The sequence below is a fragment of the Lepisosteus platostomus genome, chromosome 10 (genome assembly GCF_059453375.1).
Source record: "Lepisosteus platostomus isolate fLepPlt1 chromosome 10, fLepPlt1.hap1, whole genome shotgun sequence".
NCBI lineage: Eukaryota > Metazoa > Chordata > Actinopteri > Semionotiformes > Lepisosteidae > Lepisosteus > Lepisosteus platostomus.
In genome coordinates, this window is record NC_142620.1 from 54,150,134 (window position 1) to 54,172,672 (window position 22,539).

The 22,539-nt window shown below is 45.6% G+C and overlaps 1 protein-coding gene across 3 annotated transcripts in view; it reads left to right on the top strand.

The window, feature by feature from the left end:
* Window positions 1–22,539, top strand: part of kdrl (kinase insert domain receptor like) — a 60,993-nt gene that overhangs the window by 12,533 nt on the left and 25,921 nt on the right. For all 3 annotated transcript variants that reach the window (XR_015924962.1, XM_088597322.1, XM_088597321.1), the window contains exons 3-15: window positions 784–998; window positions 4,820–4,935; window positions 6,174–6,330; window positions 6,611–6,750; window positions 7,230–7,398; window positions 7,756–7,870; window positions 8,189–8,358; window positions 11,082–11,238; window positions 15,039–15,165; window positions 19,014–19,122; window positions 20,095–20,385; window positions 20,979–21,125; window positions 21,832–21,960. Coding sequence is in view for 2 of the 3 variants with exons in the window: in XM_088597322.1 (XP_088453448.1) it covers window positions 784–998; window positions 4,820–4,935; window positions 6,174–6,330; window positions 6,611–6,750; window positions 7,230–7,398; window positions 7,756–7,870; window positions 8,189–8,358; window positions 11,082–11,238; window positions 15,039–15,165; window positions 19,014–19,122; window positions 20,095–20,385; window positions 20,979–21,125; window positions 21,832–21,960 (2,042 nt within the window). In the remaining variant the exon portion in view is untranslated. The remainder of the gene's footprint in view (window positions 1–783; window positions 999–4,819; window positions 4,936–6,173; window positions 6,331–6,610; window positions 6,751–7,229; window positions 7,399–7,755; window positions 7,871–8,188; window positions 8,359–11,081; window positions 11,239–15,038; window positions 15,166–19,013; window positions 19,123–20,094; window positions 20,386–20,978; window positions 21,126–21,831; window positions 21,961–22,539) is intronic.

The window sequence follows — 22,539 nt, forward strand, 5'->3', positions numbered from 1 at the left end:
TCTCTATTAGAAGAGATGCACAGCAGTCAGGGACTGAGAAGCAGAAGGGCTCCATTAGCTTATGTCCACACAGGCAGTGAAATAACAAAGTTGTCCACACTGGTGAAGTAAAAGCTTCATCATCCCGGCCTGTCCGCTGGGAAGTGCACAGCGCTGACATGATGAAGACTCGTGTTCTAAATCCGAGGCAATCTTGAGAGATGGGATTGCATCACTTTTCAGTCATGTGAGGAATGCTAACTGTTGCAAGAAAGCCAGCGTAGTGTTTCCCTACAAGGCAATGTGTTATAAAGCCTTACTGATATTGGGCATGTTTTTGGACATTTTAACTTCGGCCTTGTCATATTTGAACCACAGGCAAGGGGTATGCAGGACATTTTTCTATTCCTTGGGGATCAGATAATGTAGCTTTTGGGACCGGCTGTGTTTGAAATGTGCTGTTTGAGCCCATCGTCTCAACCTACAGTAATATTCCCACGTGAAAGTCATGCTGCTTCACGACATTTTTCAAGTGGGTCACATTCAAATCATTCTTACAAAGCAGTACCCACGGTCACCTGCGTAATGATCATTGCAAAAACAGAGAAGTCTGTATTTCGATATTTTTTTAAAAACTTCGGGGCGTGTGACAAAGGTGAATGTCTATCAACATAATTTTTTTTCCACTTTTCCAATTTTTTTTTGAGATTGGGTCTTCTTTCCACGTGCTGTAGGATGGTTGTGGTTTTCCAGTCCGAAGCGGCGCTGGTTACTACCTTTCTGTTTGCAACCTCTGTCTGACAGGGGCCAGGCTCGGCTCTCCTGGACGCTCCCCGCCCTGAGGGATGTGGGCACTGGGAGGGCTGAGGTCAAGGAAGAGCCGTGCGAGAGTGCGGGACACACCCACTGCAGCCAACTGACACTGCACAGCCTGAAGCACAACGACACTGGACTGTACTCCTGTCACTACTCAGGCACAGCCCTGGGAGGAGTCAGCAGCACATACCTCTTTGTGAAAGGTACGATCTCTCACGGGCACATGCATATCCCCAGTTCACTCACTGGTAACGCAAAATCTCGCTGCATTTGTGTCATGTTAGCCCCAATTCAAGCACAACATTGATAACGCAGTCTTAAATGATGGATCTTTTCCCAGTTAATATATTGCCCCATTCCTTGTAAATGTCAGAAGAGTAAATTAGAATGCCATATTTTGCAAAGGATCGTAAGATTGTGAGCTTCCCACAGAGGAAAAATATTCTTAACATAAAATGTGTAAATACAACATAATAGTTTCGATTGCGTCCTTTTCCATGTGATGGAGATAAGTGGAATATTTTTTGCCTTGATTTTCTCTTCTGCACTTCCCTGTGCCTTTCATATGGTCTGAGCAATGCTGCAGGAACGTAGTCCCAATGTTTAAACTGGAAGCTTAAGCATTCTGCCTACAGGGACTCATCGAGGACAGTACATCCAGCTCAAAAAACATGACAGAAAAGATTCCAATAACAGTGATGAGTGAGCTATGTTATAGTGCTGTGTCAAAGGTTAGGAACATAAAATAAAGCTTTTTGCACTGATGGAATTTTGCAGTCAAATATCTGGACACCCGGGACCTTAATCATACAAAGAGACTGAATAACTCACAGCATGTGACAAATATTTCTTTTAAATTTTGTTTTATGAACCAGAGCAGGGCTGTGGCCAATGACTTTGCTGAGACGGCTGAGGAATGCACTTAAACTTGTGTGCTTTATTTTGTTTCCATGATCTTAATTAAAATCAAACTCTCGTCAGTGCAGGCATCTGTGATTTTAATGGACCACAACTGTAGCCCGCGCTGCTGCCAAAGCCAGATTGCTACTGCTCTTTGAATGCTGGGACTGAACTTCGGTCACTGAGCAATCTCACGTCTTCCTGCGTGATAGAAGACCTGGAAGTATTCCAGCCTTTCAAAAAAAACAGAAAAAAGCACCATTCCGCACCTCATTTAACCCACAACAAAGCAATAAATCTGAGCGAAAAAGGCCAGAGCCCTGATTGTCCTTAATTGCTGTTGTATGGCAGCACACGCTGAGGCCTAATTTACTGGGCTTGAGTGGAGCCTGACAGGCTCTCAGAAGGAATCCTGTCCTTAGCAGAGAGGAAGACATTCATTTTTTCACAGCCTTCTTCTCGACTTCGGAACGGGAGTGTGATTATATCGGAAGCCCTGGTCATTGACTATTATTTCCTGCAATTCCTCTGTTTTTCCAGTTTCCCCAGGGGCCTGACACATCAGAGCACTCAGTCCCCCCGATTGCTGGCACCGCTCTCTCGCACACCAGCGTGGCGTGACCCACAGGCTGCCTTGCAGTGTGTCACGAGCCAAAAAAAGAACAAGGACAGGCTGTGGAAGCTGCAAAGTGTCTGAATCGGGAGGAATGTAACGTTTATCACAGAAGAATGCATAGGATAGGTCAGGTCAAGCTTTAAAAATTGAAAGCATATTGAAAGCAAATATGAAAGCATATTGCAAATCGTAATAAAAGGTTTTGCAATCTCTAGCTATTTTTACCTCTCTGAAAACACGACAGAAGTTTGTTAATAAAGGTTTTTCCAATATCTACTTACCTTTACCCCGGTGAAAATGAAAGGGGTTTAATTTGCAGAGTTATGGTAACTCTGAAATACAATTGTGCGTCTGTTCCTGCAGGGGTCACAGGCCTTGCTGTGGCTCGATCAGCTGTGCTCATGTTACGTAAAACAAACACACGAGGGAAAGAGAGACCTGCTCTGGGAGCTGAAACTGTCTTGTCAGCCTGAACCAGAACCAGCACCATTCGCGCACAGGACATCACTGCTGAGTTTCATTAGATTGCAAGACAGAAGTTTGCTCGGCTTAACATTGCAGGGTGCACAGAAAAAAAAATTCAAGGTTTTCGTCACATTGGCATAAACAGTTTGTCACATTTCAACATTTAGTTGCCACCGTTTATGGCTAAAGATTGGATTGAATGTTGTGTTCCACTTAAACAGAGCGGCTGCAGTCGACAGCTTGTCTTGTGCGTTAACTCAAGTCAAACAGTGCACATCTGCACTGGCACTGCAGCACCTCTGGCCCCCTCGAGAGAGGGTGTTGTTAGCCTGGACTGGGTCACTTGGGTTCTGTGCCGACAGCCCTGGCCGGAGCTCTGCGCTGCACTGAACCCTCATCTCATGGCCTCTCCTCCCTCCCGCTCGCTCACTTTGGTGTAGTTCCCTGTCCCCACCCCACCGTTTGTTACAAGGCTTCAATGGTTATTGTTCAAATTATGCTCCTACCGTTATGGAGCACAGCCTGGGTGTTTTCAGTCCAGGGGCTCTATAAAACAGTTCCTACAGTATTTATTTTCCTAATGCATTCCTTGGTCTTTGAAGTAACCAGCAATAAAAAGCACAGTGATTATGTAGCTATTGTCAATAACGTGACATACAATATCCTCCCCTCCCAAACTGTTTCTTTTCTTAAACGCTCTACAAGTCTGTGAGTTGTTTGGACAGAAAGCTGATTTAAATTCATTTCAAATATCTATTTCTCCTCAAGGGTAAGAAAGCAACCACTGGCACCGCTGAAGTACATGTATTTAGCTTTGAAGTGCAAATGCTCAATATGACATTAAACCAAAGAGTTCTGTGCTTTTGTGCTGAGTTTCATGTACTTGAATAGCAATGAAGGCCATTATTCTTCACTTGACAAGGCTGTCTGACACTGTGCTGGGTTCTGGTCTTGAAATATGTGGCAGTGAACATTTGACTGTCACCGTGCAGCACCATACCAGATACATGAGAATTTCCCCTACATCCTAAAACATTTGTGGAATAAAGAAGAAAGCGCATGGTTGTATTACGAACTAACAGTGAGACCTTAATGCAAAATCCCTTTCTGAGCTTGTATGTTTATCTAGCAGTTTCTTTGTTAATTGGGTGTTTATGAACTTGTCGTTTATTCAAGTGTGGGTGTTACTGTGGCTCAATGCTGTCAGCCATGTCTTTCTCAAGCCTTACACTTAAACTTTCTCGTACATCATAAACATGCCCACAGGAAAAGTTGTAAAACCTTTTTCTCCACAGTCAAAAGTGTGTTCCCTTCCTTTACTCCATATAAAAATTCAGCTGAAAAAAGCTATAAACATAATTTCTCTTTTCCGCACCTATGTTGTCCCTGGGTAAAACTATGCCCTTAAACCTCTCTTTTACTTTTCAACAAATAGAGAGCAAATTTGTCTAGGGATAAGACGACTTTGTCTAAAACACCCTATTAAGGATTTTTAACAAGCAAAGCCTTAGACTAATGGCACTGAAAACTACGTGCTGTCTCTGCTAATAGCAACCCCTCTGAGTGAGATGATGAAAACATACAGTCTGTAGGCTGGATGTGGCCGGTGTAGCTCTCTGCACGAATGCTACACGAATGTTTGAAGATCACTGCTCTTTTCAGACTGGTGAATGGCAACACTGTGGAGCAAAGGATTCTCAAAGAGTAGAGTGCAGCAGGGTTTTCTTTGAAGAACTGGAGAAAAGGGTTCAGTTGGCTGTGCTCTTCAGGGATATTCTGGTTGTCATTATTTAAAATTGACTGAGAATTCCCAATGAGTCAGATTTTTATATATAACATGCATGTATCTATTTATGAACATGTTTAAAAAAATGCATTTTTTTACAATGAGATAATGTAAATGATTATTTCAGGGGAAAAAAGAAAGTAAATATGAATTAACCCATGATTGTATTGTATTGTGAAAGAAGAGTATTTCATATTAATGCTATTGGAAATGATCTATTACCTTATACGCAATTGCTTTTATTTATTTCCCAACAGATGGCCAAAACCCATTTGTCGAGTCAACACATGATACTAAACTAGTGATGTTTGAAGACGAGCTGGTCGTCCCATGCAGAGTAACATCGCCAGACTACACAGTCACCCTGGAACGGGTGAGAGACTCCTGAGCTCTCTTTCTCTGCTCTACAGGCAGCGCACACAGAGCTGTGTTAATCTCACAGAGCTGAGAATTACCCATCAATCACTTCAGTCTGATTCATTTCCATCAGTGGAGATGGACAGTCTCTGGAGGAAGGTGTTCTGTACACTAGCTGGGCAAAGGTGGACTAAAGGGGTCCACCTTTGACCTGACTTGCCAAACTGCAGCTGCCGTTGTGCCATTGTCCTTAAGAAGGGCAGTATACCTTTTCCACAATCCAGATGGAAAATTTCACTCCAGGTTTCAGTGTTGCCAGTTTCCTCTCTTCGGCCGTAGTTCAGAGACGCAAGTATCTCTCACTCAAAGCAACTCATGGTACAGTCAGGAGACAGGCTGTCTGCTTCCTGTGGGGACAGGAAGTTGGAAGGAGATTCTGTTCTTCTTAAAATAGAATATGAATCTAAAATTAACTCTTCTGTTTTATACATTATGTCCAGGAAATTATGCAGGAAACAAACAAATACAATATCGATAGTAACATGGAGAAACAAATTAACTGATTAACATAAACTGTTTTAAAAAATAAATGCATTTCATATCACTTTATCTGTAGCTACAGATGTTTGTGCATTTATAATTCTACCTACCTGAGACTAAGTTTACACTACAAGTTTACACTATGTAAATATACATTTTGTTGAACAATTCTGAAGAAATAAGCCACTTCACATTGTTAAGAACAGTCAGTTTCTGAGCAGACTTAGGGAACCGTCTGATTTCAATAACAATAATAATCCTCTGTCTTTCATAAGATCATGATAATCCCCACTCCTTCCTGACACAGTGTTTGACTTCAGAACAAAATCCCCAAAAATAAATCATGTGCATCGAAACTCACTCAGAACAGACTCCTACTCCGCCCCTGCCTGACTGATGCTTACATACAGTAAATTCTTGTATGTTTTAAATTAAAACACTGAAATAACGTCAAACCACATAGAAACACTACAGCTTGGTGAATATGCATAGTACATTTTTAAGTAACCTGACCAAATGTGCCAAGGTGACAGAGAGCGTTTGGGGAAGTGGCTCTAAGATCAATTGTTTTTAACTGTGCAAATTCTGTTACCAGTTCTCCTCTTTAACTTGTTTCTCTTCCGGTAAAGCGCATTAAGAAGTTGCTTTTAAAGGTGCTATATAAACTAAAGTGTATTATTATTACTAAAGAAGCTGTGGTCTTATATCATTCAGTTCCTGCCATCGGGAGGGGACGTGTCGAGTGGGGAGTGGGACCCCAAGATTGGCTTCACAATCCGCAACCCTTCCCCTGCACACCATGGCATTCTCCAGTGCACCGCGGTGGTGAACGGGAAAAAGACCCACTCCCTCTACATGCCGCGCAAATTCTGTAAGTACTTCCTGCCAGCAAGCGGGTGCGTCTGCATCCAAGAGGCGTCAGGGTGGGCTTTCGTAGTGCGAGGTCACTGCAGACTGCATCAGACAGACGGCCCGCTCCCCAAATTTCGTGAATTGACAGTTGCAGCCGCCCGTTGTGGTTTTAACATGTCGAGAGACCCCTGATTCCCAAACCCGGATTACCAGCTGCTGGGAGGCAGGAGCCTCCCGGACAGCCCCCTGCTCCTCCCAGCGGTCTCAGCAGAACTGACGCTGCGGTGCTCTTTTCCCAGCATCCAAGCTGACCAACCTCCGGATCAACGTGACGGAACGCCTCCGGCTGCTGGTGGGAGATCCCCTTTACCTGCAGTGCTCGGGTCAGACCACGTACAACGGGCGCATCCACTTCCAGTGGGAGCTCAATGGGAAAGAGGTAAGGAGAGCATTGCAAGGAAATCGGTGCCATTATTTACTGCTTATGTTCATTATGCAATAATCTAAAAGCTTGCATGAAAGGGATAGGGTTAAGAGGAGGCCATCGCTCCCTAAATCTCTCCCTCTGCCTTCATGAGAAGTCCCAAAGAGTCCGCACCAGTGTGCGGCCATTTAAATTTCCATAAAACCGCACAACGACATGGGCATATCATTGAGCATTCTTTTAAACCAGATTTACAACTATGAAAACAATAACAGCAGCTAAGCCATCAAACGAAGGAGCTGGAATGCAAGATAGTTCTTATATCCCTCAAAGCTGGTTGTAAGCTGAATTTGTGCATCCTTTCCACCACAGTTATCACCAGACCTCAAAAGCCACTTTGCTTTTGCTGGTCAGGATGACGGTGGTCAGCTGCTGTTCGGTTTTGAAACAGTTGAATGACCTCACCTTGAATGACCTTGACATCTTGTCCTCAGATAAGCCAACTGCATGAAATCACCAAAGAGAGTGACAGGACAACAAGCAACTACACAGAAACCTGCACCCTGAAGATCCAGAACGTCACCACAGCGGACAAGGGCATATACAAATGTATTGGAACCAACAAAGTCAGAATGGAGAAGACCATAAAAGTCATCATCTATGGTAATTGTTAGCTCTTTGCAATTTGGAAAATTGTTCCTCCTAAATGCAAAGCTGTTGCTTAAGGACATCGCTTAGGTACAATGGTTAAGAACAATAAAAAATATCTCTGTCAACACAGAGTCACTTATTACCAGCTGCCAGAGGACAGGAGAGTGGAATACCAAGTCTGTACTAACCAGTATTACTTGTCTTGTCCAGGATTCAGGTTCTAGCCCAGTATGGGATATACTTACTGAAGGTTCCGAATTATTTGCCACAATTTAATCCACAGTATATACCGGGGCTTTTTCCTGACCTTCTGCTGCTCAGATGCAGGCCGATGCTTAGAAACTCTAAACCTTATGTTTTTTTCCCTAGAACATCCCTTCCTCAATGTTTCCTTTGCGGGACCCGACATCATATCCAAAAAAGGCAGAAAGAGGACGAGATTTGGAGTCAAGGTCAATGCCCTGCCCACCCCTGAGTTCGCATGGTAAGACATCCCATGAGTGGTGAGAGGAGCTCTTTCTTGAATCCAGCCAGTCTAGTGGCTGACAACGGCGTTTGTCCTGGTCACTGTCACTGTCACAAAGGAATGCAGCAGGTTTAAAAAGTGCTCAAACTTAGTTCTAGCTCAGAGAAATGTAAATAAAAGAATAATGCTCCTTGCTTGTGATGATTCCCAATGAATAACATCATTCTAATGAAGTTAGTGAATTAGTGCACCAATCGACTGGTTTTTGTAATAACACAGTAATTACAGTATAATTACACTGTTCATTTCGACTCCTGCTGTTCTTACTCTTCTCAGGTACAAAGACGGGGTGCTGATCAACGAGAACCACACCTGTTACGAAGCTTCAGGGTACAGTCTCATCATTAAGGAAGTGAAGGAGAAGGACGCAGGGACCTACACCATCGCTCTGAGCAATAAACGCCACGGACTGTACAAGAACGTCACGTTCAACGTTATTGTCTACAGTAAGCACTTTTAAAATGTCTCCTCCATCATAATGTTCTGAGAGACCAATGCATGACTACCTGTTATTTATGAGATGTACAGTATACTGTATGTATTTTTCTTAAAGATACAGTATGTGTCAGCCATGCGAAAGACATTTATCATTAAGATGTTACAAAATATTTTTATCCTTTCAAGAGATAAGGAAGATTGAATTAATTTGATAAACAGCAACTGGCTTTGTCTTTGCCTGGTTTTATATGTGGTTTAATCGAAATGCCAGTTCAATTTCAGTACAGCACAGTACAGCGCAGAATACCCAGTCTTAGGCTGAGGACTGATTTTGGATATGAGCTGATTTAGGGGAGAAGGTTTAAGGTTAAGGTGTCTCTTGCACTGGTAGCATGACTTTGATTCATATGTTGCAATTAGGGTGGGAATAACTCTTGAGTTCGGTGTTGGAGAGGTTTTTGGGTCAGAATTAAGGCGTACCTTAGTGTTGAAATGCCCTCTTATCAAAGTCTGTTGAAAGAAGGCTTCAATATCGGGGGCTTGGACTATGTGAACTGTACTTGCTGATGTTTCACTCCAGTGCCTTCTGTAGCAGGTTATTATCAGGGCTCTTTATTTTTGTGCTGAGCTGACGTAGTTGTGCAGCTGGTCTTCATTACTGGGCCCTTTGAAATCCCTCCGTCTGATCACATTGCAGCCAGCGCTGTGGACTGCCCCTCTCTCTGCAGCCCAGCTCTCTCGCTCCCCGCGGTCCAGACCAGTTGACAATACTCTACCCGCCAGCGCTGGGAAAGAGCACTACAGCTGCCAGCATGGTCTCACACAGTGATCCTGCAGATCCACCGACTGGTCCACTTAATGAGAAAATCAAAACGAGTGATAAACAGAGCGATATTGATTCACTGGAAACTCTAAAGTTGTAATGTGTCTCACTGCAGTGTATAACAGGGGTTTGTAACACTGCTCTGGAGAGCACCATTCCAGCAGGTTCTATAGGGAGTCATCACTTTCTAAAGATCCATTAATTTAACTATGGTCAGTTAAACAGATGGTGTGTTCAGCTAAGTAATTAAGAGGTTGTTTGAAACTAAAACCAGAAACCTATCAATGGCCTGTGTTCACTTCATTGATAAATTCATTTCTTAATTGATCAAATGCTTAAACCAGCATTCCTAATCTTTAAATGACAAGCTATTTAGGATGACCTCTAACTGGACTGAGACTTGGGACTCCTGTTGTAGAAAGACCAATAGAAACACCGCAGGTCAGTGCTTGCATTGCCAACTGGTTAATTAAAGTAAGACTGTAGTTGAAAAAAGACACTCCATTAAAAGCAATAAGTAAAGATTGGGTGGATGATGAATTCCAGTCATGTGGTGCAGAGATGGCATGATAAACAGGGAGCAGAAGCTCACAGAAATAATTACACAGCTTGATTTGTGCCGGTGCAGTTCAGAACGAACCACATGTGCTTTACAGATTATGTTCTGACCTGAGGCTGGACTCCATTGTCTGTCTCTGCTGACTCATGAAAAAATCATCTGATCTATTTCCATTTTCTTTGTAGTCGCATTTTAGGAAATCACTGGTTTCTCTTTCTTCTTCTAAAACCCCAAAACCCTTCAGCATTCTGCTTTGGTTTTCTTTTTTTTAAAAAAAAACAAGCTTCCAGCTTGGTAATTACATAAAAAAAGAAGAGATTTCCGATTCGCTCACTGCTGTCTTCTGGACAAGAGTATTTTTATCGGAATGCTGAAGGGGAGAACTCAAGAGGAAAAACAATTGGAAATGGAAATCAGAGGCCTCTGGTAATCGTTAAGAAACTATTTCCAACATCCTACATCATGCATTCCAAATCTTACTTGTTTTTCCCTCTGACACAGAAGGCTCTGTAAATGGAAAAGCTTTGAGAGTAAAGTGAGATCATAATGCTGTCTCACTCATTCTTGTATTAAGAAGAGGAAATGCATGATGTGCACTGCACATTCACACAGGTTCTCTGTTGCTGTTCCTCACAGCACATACCTGTTCAGTTTGCTGCCCGCAGAGAGCACAATGGATGGCTCGAACAGGCTGACACTCCTGCTGAAAACATATGGCTGTCCATGCCCAGAGCAGGGACCTCGAACCCTGGTCCTGGAAAACCCTAATCCAGCAGGTTCTGTGGGTCACCAAAGCATCATGTTTCTAGGACCTGGATCAATTCCATTGCGATCAATTAAACGGGCGATTTGGTACATTTAACGATTTAGAGGACTAAATACCCTTCAGTGCATGAGGACCAGAGTTCTCTTAACTGATCAGATTGCTTGAGTGACCTGTAAGACTAACTGGGGATCTCCAGGACCAGAGTACCCTGAAATGAAGATGGAGTGTTTCTTTCCGTGCTGCTTGTTCAGTCATGTGTTGTTAAAAATCAGGAGGTGGTCAAGAACAACCGTGATGCATTTCTTAAGCAAGGCTTTGCAAGCGCTTTGTTCTTTAACTGCGCATGAACGCTTTTTTCCACATTTGCCTCCTCCGAATCCGGAATGACTGCCTATGACATGGTCTTGCCACTGCAAGCACGCGCCTGCACGTGCAGCTCGGAGGGTGTGTTTACTGCAGTTTTTTTAATGAAGGGCGACCAGCAGTTTCAGCCGGGCAGCCGTCCCAGGTGTGCTGTTCGATAAGGGCACGCCGGATGACTGCAGCCCAGCGACTCGTCTGATGTGGCCTCTGTCTCTTCCAGCGAAGCCCAAGATCTACGAGGTGGACGTGGACAAAGGGGAGCTGCAGACCTACGCAGCCGGGAGGGAGCAGCAGATAACCTGCACCGCCTTCGGAATCCCAGCTCCCGAGATCACCTGGAAATGGGAGCCCTGCACCCCCGGCTCCTCCGCCCTGCTGTGAGTTTCCCAGCTCCCTTCCTCTCGCGCCGCTCTCTCTGCCCAAGGCACTCCCGCCCCTGCCTCCCCGGAGGCTGCGTTGAAACTGGACTTAAAGGCTTTTAGAGGTTTCACAATAGAAACAGCTCAAAGGGGTTGCCAGGGCTTGGTTGGATTGTGCAGGGCTGTCCGAATATTATTTCAATTAAAACCGGGTTCATGCAGAGATGAGTGGTATTTGCACTTCTAGTCAAAGCTTTAGATCTGGCTTGCAGCTATTAGGAATATGACACAATGAGAATCGACACTGGCAGATGATACACAGACGGAAGGAATCTATGTGAAAAACGTCATTGATCTCTGGATAGCCAGCCTTGTTGAAACCACGCCGTTTCTTCACAGTGTTTAGGGTGATTTTTTTTTCTGAACAATTTCACAGATGGAATATAAAAAAATCCAGATTCTTTTAATACCGCATTTTCTGGAAACACAGAATTTAAGAAGCATTTTTTTTAATCTGTTTGTTGTTAGTAAACCTTGAGTATTGCATGAATTCCTTTTATAAACGCTTTTGACTAAATAACAACAGTGGAAGGCCGGCTTGCCTGATTAATCAATGTATCAACGTAAACATGCCTCACAGTTGAACTAAATGAGTCCACATCCTGCCGGTGCAGAATGGCATTCAGGATGTCTGAAGTGATTGCTCTCCAGCTCCAGGCAATCGGCATGTTTGAAACACACACTTGTGAGAGACTCGGGCTCTCTCCACTTTTGTTTCTGCTGAACAGCAGTCACTACGTTCTTCCAAAGAAATGACACTGTTCAGAAATGACAGCACTTCCACTGGAGTTGGATAAGGCACAGGGAGGAGAACTGCTATACACAGGACCTTCTAAGCCTGCAGTGAGCCTTCAAACCACAGCCCCTATCCAGTCCACTGTACACAGCCCAGACAAAGGCACACACAGACGGCACATCCACCTGTGCAGCAAACAGGGAAAAGAAGCGATTGCATTGGAATTGTGCACAAAAGGGCAAGGATTCAGACATAAATACAAGACACTCTCAGCCGTCTGCCCAGCTTTCAGTAAACATATTTTGCTTGTTAAAAGAGGAAAAAATGCAGAATAGCTGTGTTCCCAGATTCCATTCTTAGTTGTGTTGGAAGTGTGGCCCATGGGAGAGAGGGAGCTGGCCGGAGGAAAGCCTCTATGGTTCTGAAGGAACCTGGTTCCTGTGCTCGTTTAGAACATTTTTACAAGTCCTTCTCTGGCTGCGAATGAATCCAGTTCCTAAACCAGAGCCTTGTGCTCCAGGCAACTGGTTTGGAATGACCTCCCTTATCTGCCTGCGGCGTGGAAGAGGAACGGTGTGGTTTGTCGTGTCCCGAGATGTCTTGTGCCGATACTGCTGGGCGTGGGCTCGGTGGCCGTCTCCGTGGCGATATCTGCACAGGCACAGTTTGCAGCAGCCAGGCTGACCTGGGACTCCAGCTCTGACACACCCACCAACCCACCTCTGGTTCAGCAAGAATGACACAGTCCAGTCTGTAAATGAGAGGATCCACTGTGTTCATTATTAGGGACTTCGTTCCTCTAACAACAACAGTAGTATATGTTAGTCCCCAATGTCTCAAGCTTTTATGTCACTTAAAACTTAGATAACACCTGAGCAGCTCCATGTTAAAAGTCACACTGCAAACAGACTTCTATAAACAAGAGGATTAAGCACTGAGAGCAGACTTCAGTCTTCAGAGCTCTGGGGCTACTCAGACAATAGTGACTGGCTAAGCAGTGTTCATTCAAATAAAAATAGAAACGTTTACATTTCAGGCTATATAATGAGCACACAAAACACAAAATTCTGTTATAATATTAGCAATGCAAGACTTATTATTTGTGACAACCAAAAGCGCTGATCATAAAATGTAGTGATGACTGCATGCACTCTAGTGTGGTTAACTGCTACAGTTAAGTGTTAATGATTAAGCCTGGTTATGAAAACAGCAGTTTGTAACAGCTGCCACAACTCATTTTATGGCTGCCAAGTGATGAAATGTTATGGAAAAGATGTACTGGGATTTCCCGACATAGGTGAAATGTGTAGGGGTTTGGTTTATATAAAACCAGAGCCAACTTTTAGCGTTTCACTCCCTGCTTTAATTGCTGCAAACTAGCCCTTAAACAGATAAGAACCCACTAAATATAATACCGCCCCTGAGCTGTGGTTCAGTGTTTGTGGTGAAGTGCCCAGTCCCAGCCCCAGTCCCAGTCCCAGTCCCAGTCCCAGCCCCAGCCCCAGCCCCAGTCCCAGTCCCAGTCCCAGCCCCAGCCCCAGCCCCAGCCCCAGTCCCAGCCCCAGTCCCAGTCCCAGTCCCAGTCCCAGCCCCAGCCTTGCGTGCCTCGGTGTAGAGTTACATGTTCTCCCCTGCTTATGTGGGAGTTCTGCAGGTGCTCCAGTTTCCTCCCAGCTTCCAGAGCAGGCTGGCTTCATGGGTGTCTCTAAATCACGTGTGTGTGTGCCCTGTGAAGGACTGGCGTCCCGTCAAGGCTGCAGGCTTGCCCTGTGCTGCTGGGATAGGCTCCAGGGCACTGTGATGCTTACCCGGAATAAGCGGCTTTTTGGCTGAGTGACAGCTGGGCGAGATGCAGGGCATGGTGCCTTCATCACAGCTGGGTCGCTTGAGCACAGTATTCATCAGCAGGGCCAGAGGCCTGATCGGCCATCCTCCCTTCGCCAACCGAGCTGCTCGGCGGAGTCTTATCTCCCCTGGCCAGGCGGCGGGGGGAGGCTTCCTCCTACGAGGAGTGACGCAAGCCCAGTCCTTCCTGTTGTTCCCTGGCTTCCTGCTCAGCGTAGCTCAGCCCTCAGCAACGCGATTGTTCTTCTCCTGAGGAATGAGCGGGGCTGGGCGGCTTCCCCGAAGGTGTGTGCTGGATGAGTCTCCTGGGCTGCGCGGCTGCCTGGCTGGCGGGGCCGGCTCTTGGCTGGAGGGTGAGGATGAGCAATCCTGCAGGCTTCTCCTGCCCTGTTCCCAGTCACTGCCGGCGCCACTTTACTGGATTCTCCGGAAGAACGGCACCCGTTCACTGGCAGGCTGGCACATCTGGGGAGGCTGCTAATTTTAATACAGTGTTCTTAGTGGGGAAGAGAAGAGCCAGCATGCATGCTATGTGCAAACCAGCTGCTAAATCTCAGTGTTTTGAAGAAATAATTTCGGCATCTGCATTCCTAGTGTAACTGTAGGGTTCGTTTGATGGTGGTTTAACACACTGCTGGCACGGATGGGAACTGGATGAAGACGGATATTCTTTTTTTTTTGCAGTTTATTACTGAACAGCCACATTTACAACTCTGCGTTCTCTCCCGCTCTCTTCCTGGTCTCTCCTCCTGTCCTAGTCACGTTCTCCCCCATCTCCAATCAGAAAGCACAGAGTCACATTACCGTCAACCCAGCCACCAGCTGAACCAGAGAACTCCACACAACTCCAAAACACCAGAAACTGCTCAGCTGAACACGACACCAACAGGACCTAAACTTACACTAGTACCAGCCTTTTCAGAGTTATAGGTAACTACAGTATACAGTGCTCAAATACCCACTGTACTGTATATACAGCTCATAGACACGCCTCATTTAAAAATTGCATCCAAAAGGTTTTTCTAAGGGATAGTTGTCTTCTTAAGGCATGCTTTTGGAACTTCAGTAGGATTCACCCGACACCTTGAATCTGTTTAACTGTGGTTCAGACATGAAGGTGTTTTCTAAAACATTTATTGGAAGGTCCTGGGTGTGAACTCATGCATCTGCTCCACAGGTGTAAGAGTTTCAGAAGCTCTCCAGTCCGTGTCTGGGAGGAGGACAGCGATGAAGGCAACAGTACTCTTACAAACAGGATCAAAGCTATAGAAAGCAATAACAAGACTCTCAATGGAAAAAACAAGGTGGGTTTCCCATCAGACTGTACAGGGAGCTATGTAGGTTTTTTAAAACTCTTTAAATCTGCAATAAAATTAACTTCTGAAGCATTTGAATGCAGTTGATTATTTTCAGATTATCCATATGTTGTTAAAAATTATGAGATATCAATGTGGATCCTATATAACCTCCAGTACAGAATGCAGAGGGATGTTTTTTTTTTTTTTATCTGGCACTATTATTCAGCTTCAGTCACACTGAATTAATTTAATTCATTTATTCATTCAATTTATTCATTGAATAAAATCCGACTGATTTCTTGCAGGCCAGCAACACGTTGTTCAAAACAAACTATTATTCCAGTATTCCTGCCAGAGGAATAATTTAGTTAAGCAATTGAGAAAGTCTCCTACAATATAGTTGAATGTATATAAGTTTGCAGTTAAGTAACTTTGCTTTTGATTACATTGGAAGTTTAAATTACAGCTTAGTTTTCTGTGCCAAACACCAGCAAACTGTTTTGGGTTTATGTGTGTTTTCTCTCCTCACTTGTCTGCGTTTTAGCTGGCTGACTGAGTTCACTCTCAGTGTCTCCCGCTGGGAAAAGTATACCCTGAATCCTCTGTCACTATAACAGAAACCTGCCAAACACTTGCCAAAATACAGTGTTTCAGTCAGATTTCAGGATTTCAGAGCTACGGTTGAAAAAAACAATTCGCAATTCGCTCCACTGGAAAAGCAGAAATAACTTTGCCTGCAGGGACTTAATAAACTGTCTTTCAAAATATATTTGTTAGGAGCTTTTACTGCAAAAGGGTTGTGAGTTTAGCTACGCTGCATATGTGAAATGTTTTTTATGAGGGCATTCACAGTGATACCGAATTAAAGTCTGTGTAAATGTTGAATTGTACACGGACAAAACGCAAACTAGCAGGGCATCAGATTGAATTCTCGTGATTAACGGTTAGTGTCCATCTCCCAGATCGCAAACGGGAGAGCCTTCATTCCCCGCTGCGACAGGTCAAAGACAGGTTTGTCCTGCTCTCGAATCACTCTGCTCCTGCTCATCTTCGGTCCCTTATCTCTCCCCCCCCAATCCGCTCCTCCTCTTCCTTGCCGTCTCTGAGCCCCTCAGCTCCAGAATACGCCCCCTCTCCACCCCGACCCCTGAGTGTTGGGGTGACTCAGGCCCTGCCGCCCGGCCCCTGTGACCCCTCACCTCCCCATCGCCCCCCTCGCTGGCTCCTGCTCCATGTTGAGCTAGTGCAGGACCTGGGTGTGTTCTAATCCCAGTGAATCTGGATTGGACTGGGTGACACTTGCAGTGCACCGAGCTGAATAGCTCTGGTCAAATCTGCACATTTTAGGTATTTTATTTATTTCATTTTACTGTACTTAAATGATTGTTTACCTTGTATGGACACAAAAGTTAATATTTGTATATGCTGTATGTCACCCTGGATAAGGATGTCTGCTCAGCTAGTAATAATAATAATAAAGTCTAGTTTATTTAAACAGTACTCAAATGAACTCAAAGTCCTGATGTAGTCCTCACCTGATATACAGTACGCCTCACTAACCACCCCCACATACGCACTCACTCCCCAGGAATCTTAACACGCTGCCTTTTAAGTTGGTAAAAGTAAGGTTTCAATTAAGTCTTTTAAAACCTCCAAAGTGTTTGAAACAAAGGTCATTACCGTTTAAAAAAAAACTTTTAAAAATTATTTACTTGTTTATTTACACAAGGGGGTGACAGGCAAGCTCCAAAGTAAGATTTATAGTCCAGGATATGAGCCCTAGACGACCAGCGACATTCCGCCTCCGGCACGGCTTTCCTACAGGACTCCGGAGCTAGGAGCCCACGCTGGAAAACCGTGTCTCGCGGGGAGCAGGTGTGAGCGGTGCATCGTGGGCAAGGCGCTTTTTAAATGCCTCGGAATATTAAAACGCCGCAGGGGCTGTGCCCTACGTTAGCTTTTCGTTTCAGCAGCGATTTTAAATCCAGATAGCTTATCTTCTCTGCCGCGATATCTGAAGATCGGGCAGCTCCCACACCATTTTGACTGCTTCCTAAGCACACGCTTGGGGCTGTGGGCATTACAATAGGTCTCCCAGGAGGGCTTGTTACCAGAGCCACTCGCCCCAGACTTAATTAGGCACGGGGCCTAGTTTATTTCACTGTGCTCTTGTAAGCCGATCCACCGCGCTCGTTGAAAGAAGGCCCTGCAGTACGTGGGGTCATGGGGCTCCAAGCTCCTCTCCAACATTAAAGTGGCATTTCAGTGATAAACACATAGTGAAATGGAGCAAAGCCGAGCAGACACAGGGTTAGGAAAAAAATCGGAGCCATTGGAAAAGCAGACAGGCTGCCCTAACCACGCAGTAAAATCTTGCAAAAAGATTCCTGTAATCTGTGCTGGCACTGCCGTGCAGTAGCTCTTCGTCTTCAGAGGGACCGGGCTAGATCCGGAAGGGCTGTGCCCTGGGTCCTTGGGGTAAGAGGTCTGTTTCTTCGTGGGGGTGAGGGAGCCAGGGTCAGCGACAGCAAGGCTGGCTCTGTGTCTGAAAGAGCGAGAGCCGTCTGAAGGAATTCCCCTCCCTCTCCCAGCGGCGCAGGTCCCCTGTACCCCTCGGCAGTAAAAGCCGGTCTCTCCAGGATTCCTCGGAGACTCGGGGAACTCCGGATGAGAGAGCAGGGGCACAGTATGAGCCCCCGGGGCTTTTCTTCATAAACCTGGACCATAACCTGTTTCCTGACCAGGGACACGGGATCGGGACACAGCCCAGAGTCACGCAGACCACCCCCCCCCGGGTGTCTGCTCTTGTGTGGACCTCCTTTCGGTTCTCATCCTGGTTTTATCTGCTGTTCTCTCCCCCCAAAGTGCGGCTCCACGCACAGTGGAAGTAACTGGAAATTTAGGTTTTTTTCCATTTTATTCGATTTCAGAGAGAGATTTTGATTTCGAGAAAAAAAACGTAAGCTGACTTCTGAGGCCTGGCTCACCAGTCCTCGCAATACCTGTTTCTGGGCACTTCCTTCAAATCTTACCATTCCACTCTCCTATATTTTGAAGATCGAATCTATACTGCAGGAAACGTGCAAGGAGAAACATTCGAGCAGCTGTTAGAGACGTTTCACTTTGCTGATCTGAATAAGGATCAAATAGGGACCAAAAAATGATCCGGTGTGTTCAGATATTTCTTCAGTGTGGCTTAAAAAAGCCAAACCACAGGTTCATTACCAAACCAAGAAAATGGAAAAACAGCTTAGTGAAACTGTTGCTGAAGTCAGATTTAGAAATTCTGATTTGCTGTGGTCTAGAATGTTTGATCTGAAATTGAATACGTTTGAAATTAGCTCAGACTGATGTGGCTACTCTCTGGTGTTCATCAGAACTGAGGTTTGAAACGCTGATGATTACCGAGCAGTTGGACAGCACAGGAAGTGGACTGAAAGCAGGTCTGACAGCCGGAAAGTAAATCTAACTGTCCACCCATTTTTCAGCTCGTCCCAGTAAGGTTCACAGCAGTGACTAATGCACCAAGACGAAATACCAACATCCCTCAGCTGTGTTTGATGGTAGAATCTGAAAAAACAGATGTCATTCAGAAAGTTAAACAGAGCCCAGAACTGTCCCATTTTCCTGGCTTAAAGAATTATTATGGCCACTTAAATCATTGGTCAGGGCTAGTGTCAGTGAACCTAGTTTTCAAGTAAACCCACTGTGGAGACCGGTATTGAATCCACATGTAATACTTGCTTTTCAGGTATGCCCTTTGAGTAGTTCAGATATATCACCCCCTAATTTGATTACATCCCTTCACTCACTACAGGAGATACCAGAGTGTCTTTTTTGTTTCCTTCTGTCAGACCGTAAGCACACTGGAGATCGCAGAGGCCAAGGTGTCAGGAAAATACACCTGCGAAGCCAAAAACCACGTCAGCGTAGTGTCATGGAGCTGGATTTTCTATGTGGCAGGTAAGCTGGTATCAGATGTGCTGCAAAGCCCATACTCTGAGCTCCCACTGTTACCTGCAGTATTCCCCTGCTGTAAAGAGAAAACCACTTCTGCTGTCATACAGTGGTGTGGTGTTGAATTTAATGAACAACTGAGTGTATGTTTGTTATTGTCAATATCATCCTTATGTGGGTGTGGTTGTTGTTAACAGCGTTAATCAGCTTGATTTGGAATTAAGTAAACAAAAAACTCTAGTATAAAGAGAACATTGCCTGGTAGTTTCGTTCAAACAGGTAAATGTTCATCTCCTTTAGGGACCCTATATCACAATATGACAGAAGCCAAACACTGTGTGAATAATACAGCACATGGAGGTGAGGGGATTGTTTCACTAACTGTAACCCTGAAACCATCTCACAGCGAAACAGAAATATTGAGATGGGTTACTGTAGGTACGAGATGACCGAACGCATGTGATATTGTCTGCCTTCATTGTCTTGGGCTCATAGACTGGTGAGCAGTCAGGTTTTGTTTTCTACAAATGGGTGCAAAAAGTGAAAGAAACACTACCTGCAGTACAAAGCTTTTGCCACTTTTTTTTCTGAAACAACTTTGCCAGTTGCCAGACCTGAAATGTTAATATGAAGCTCACCAACACAGGAAGAGTTTCTCTGCTGTCCACAGCTGATCAAAGGGGTCATGTGATATTGTGAGTAATGGAGAAGAGCACCAGGAAAGCCAGGGATGGGGTCTTCACCCACCTTGAATGTACAAATCTGGTGGCATTCCTAAGGCATTCAGTGTGAGACCGTGAATTGTTACGAAATCACCAGCTGAATTTTAACCTGTGATACTTTTTGATCTCCGGGTTTCTCCTGCCTAGGAAAGAGGCACAGATACTGTAATGGCTCCAGCCTCCCAGTCGCCAGAAGTTTTGCGCCTTGTTAAGATACATGCTAGCATTTGATGGCTTTCCTTCTGATTTTCTGCAGATCAGCAGGATGACTTTAAAATTAAAGTCAGCGACACGGCAGTAGAAGGGAATGATGTGAACCTGACCTGTCAGGTCACGAGGTACCTGTACACAGACATGAAGTGGTATGACCCCAGAAACCGCACTGTGCCCGCGTCCTCCACCACAGTGGACTATGGGCCGTACTCTGTCTCCCTGTCCATCACTGTGAAGAATGTGTCCAGAGGCGATGCAGAGGGATACCGGTGCACAGCATTCAACACCTACAACAAAAAAACAGTTGAAAAGAAGGCTACATTGACCGTCGATGGTGAGTGTTCGGCTTTAAGAGAAGCCATTGCTTGTGATGTCTTTAAACAAATCAAGGCTTGCGCGCGTTCTGAATAAAACAACCCCACACAGTACGTAACAATCCAGGCCTACAAGTGTGGGGATTTCCGCACATATATCTGTGTGATCGTTAATATCCACAGAAGTGCCCGCACTTCTTTAAGAATTCACCCTTGGCCAGCACTCAAATTCATACTTCAGGGCGGGCATTTGACACATCTCCACTGATCCAGATACAGGTACACGAGTGTCCTGGGCCCCTGTAGGGTTTTGCTCTTGCTGCTCATAGGCTCCACACCCACATTGTTCCGAAGTTCCGTAACTGTAATTCCGCCGTCCTGCGACGGCTGTGGAATGCGTGTGCATGCCGCTGGAAAGAGAATTGCTGGCTTGGGAGCAGCTGCACGGCGAGGGCCCAGGGCTCTGAATCCTCCACTAGGTGAAGTGAATCACTCACTGGGGTCCCCAGCCTTTACATCCGCTTGCAGCGAAAAGTCTCATGGATACAGACCCAGCGCCTTCACAGAGGAATGGGCGGCGCTGGACCGTGTGACCAACCTGTGCGTCTTGCAGAGAGGATCGGCCCCTGGCTCACGCAGAACCTGACCAACCAGGACGTGAACAGCAGCAGCACTCTGACCCTGGCCTGTTACGCGGAAGGCGTGCCCCGTCCTCGTGTCAGATGGTACAAGAACAACCAGCCGGTTCAGGAAGCTCCCGGTGAGTCACCACAAGAAGGAGCTGCCTTACGCTGGGAGGAAACTGAAGTGCTGTAAATCTCTTTCTGAACCCGAGTTTGCCACAGATGAGCCCTGCATGAAGGGGCTCAAGATGCCTCTTTCCTTCAGAAGCATGAAGGAAAAGTTCTTGTTTAATCGTCAGGCAAACCACAGTCACTATTTATTAGGTCCTATTAGGCTCTTCCTTGAGGTACGCTCCCAGAATTACTCTGCTTGTAATTTCTTCTGCTGAAGTGTATGGCAGAACACCCTGACATCAGCAGCATGTGGGCTAAGAGTAAAAAAACAGCCAAATATAAGTCTTAGCTTGAACTGCAGTCTGCTGAACACTGACAGTTCTGTACAGGTCAATGGCAGCCAACCCCACTGCATCATCTCAGTTTCCACTGGCAGGAAGGTGTGTAGAGGAAAGCAGGGCAGGTTGACATAGACAGGGGCTCAGACTGGCCCCCCAGTCCACCAGCCCACCGGCTCATTAAGTGCCGGCAAGAGGGATCTCTGTAAGAGCCGAGGAGCTGGGTGCACTGAAGCACTGGGCTGGAGCAGACTGGAAGGGCTGCAGTGTGGGAAGTCCCAGAGGACCCAAGGGACGTAGATAATTGTCAGCTGACGAGGTTTAAGGGGGGGGGGGAGGTCAGGCCATGGAGGGTCTCCGCACCTAACGGAGGCACGTGTTTCTCCTCCAGGGATCACTGTGACTCAGGACGGCCTTCTGATAATTGAGCGAGTGAAGAAGGACGACGAGGGGCTGTACGAGTGTCTGGCGAGCAACGACGAGGGGGAGGTGAAAACGTCTGCGGTCATCACCGTAGTGGGTAAGAGGCCTGGAGCCCTGTCGTGTCAGCTCGTACTCCGATGGTGCTCCTGCTGGGACAAACATCATGCCCCCTGCGGCCGAAGCCGCCTCATTTGTCTTTTGAGTCTGAAGCATTTTAAATATATGTATGTCCATTCAGAAACCGCCACTAGTAAAAAGGCAAAACAAAAGAATTCAGCCTCTATTGAACAGATGGGAGGAAGAGTAAATTGCCTGTTTGATGTGGGCTGGCTTTAATAGGCAACCACACTCAAAGCAGGGCTTTTTAATGAAACATTGAGAGTCTTTTGACAGAACCTGTTGTGTTGCATTCGGTTTTCCCTGTGCTGTGTGGGTGAATGAGGGCGACAGTAACTATAGCTGAGATTTTTCATCAGACTGGAGGTGTGCCTCCGCAGGAGTTACTGGGAATGTCAGCAGGATTCCTCTCCAGCTTTATTATGTGCTTCCTCTGCGGGGCACACACGTGGGACCTGACCTTTTGAAAGTTTGTGAAGGGTTTTGCTAATGGGACTGGGCAGTTTGGAGAGAAATTTAGTCATTAAATGGGCATGAAACCTGAAACATGAAACAGGCT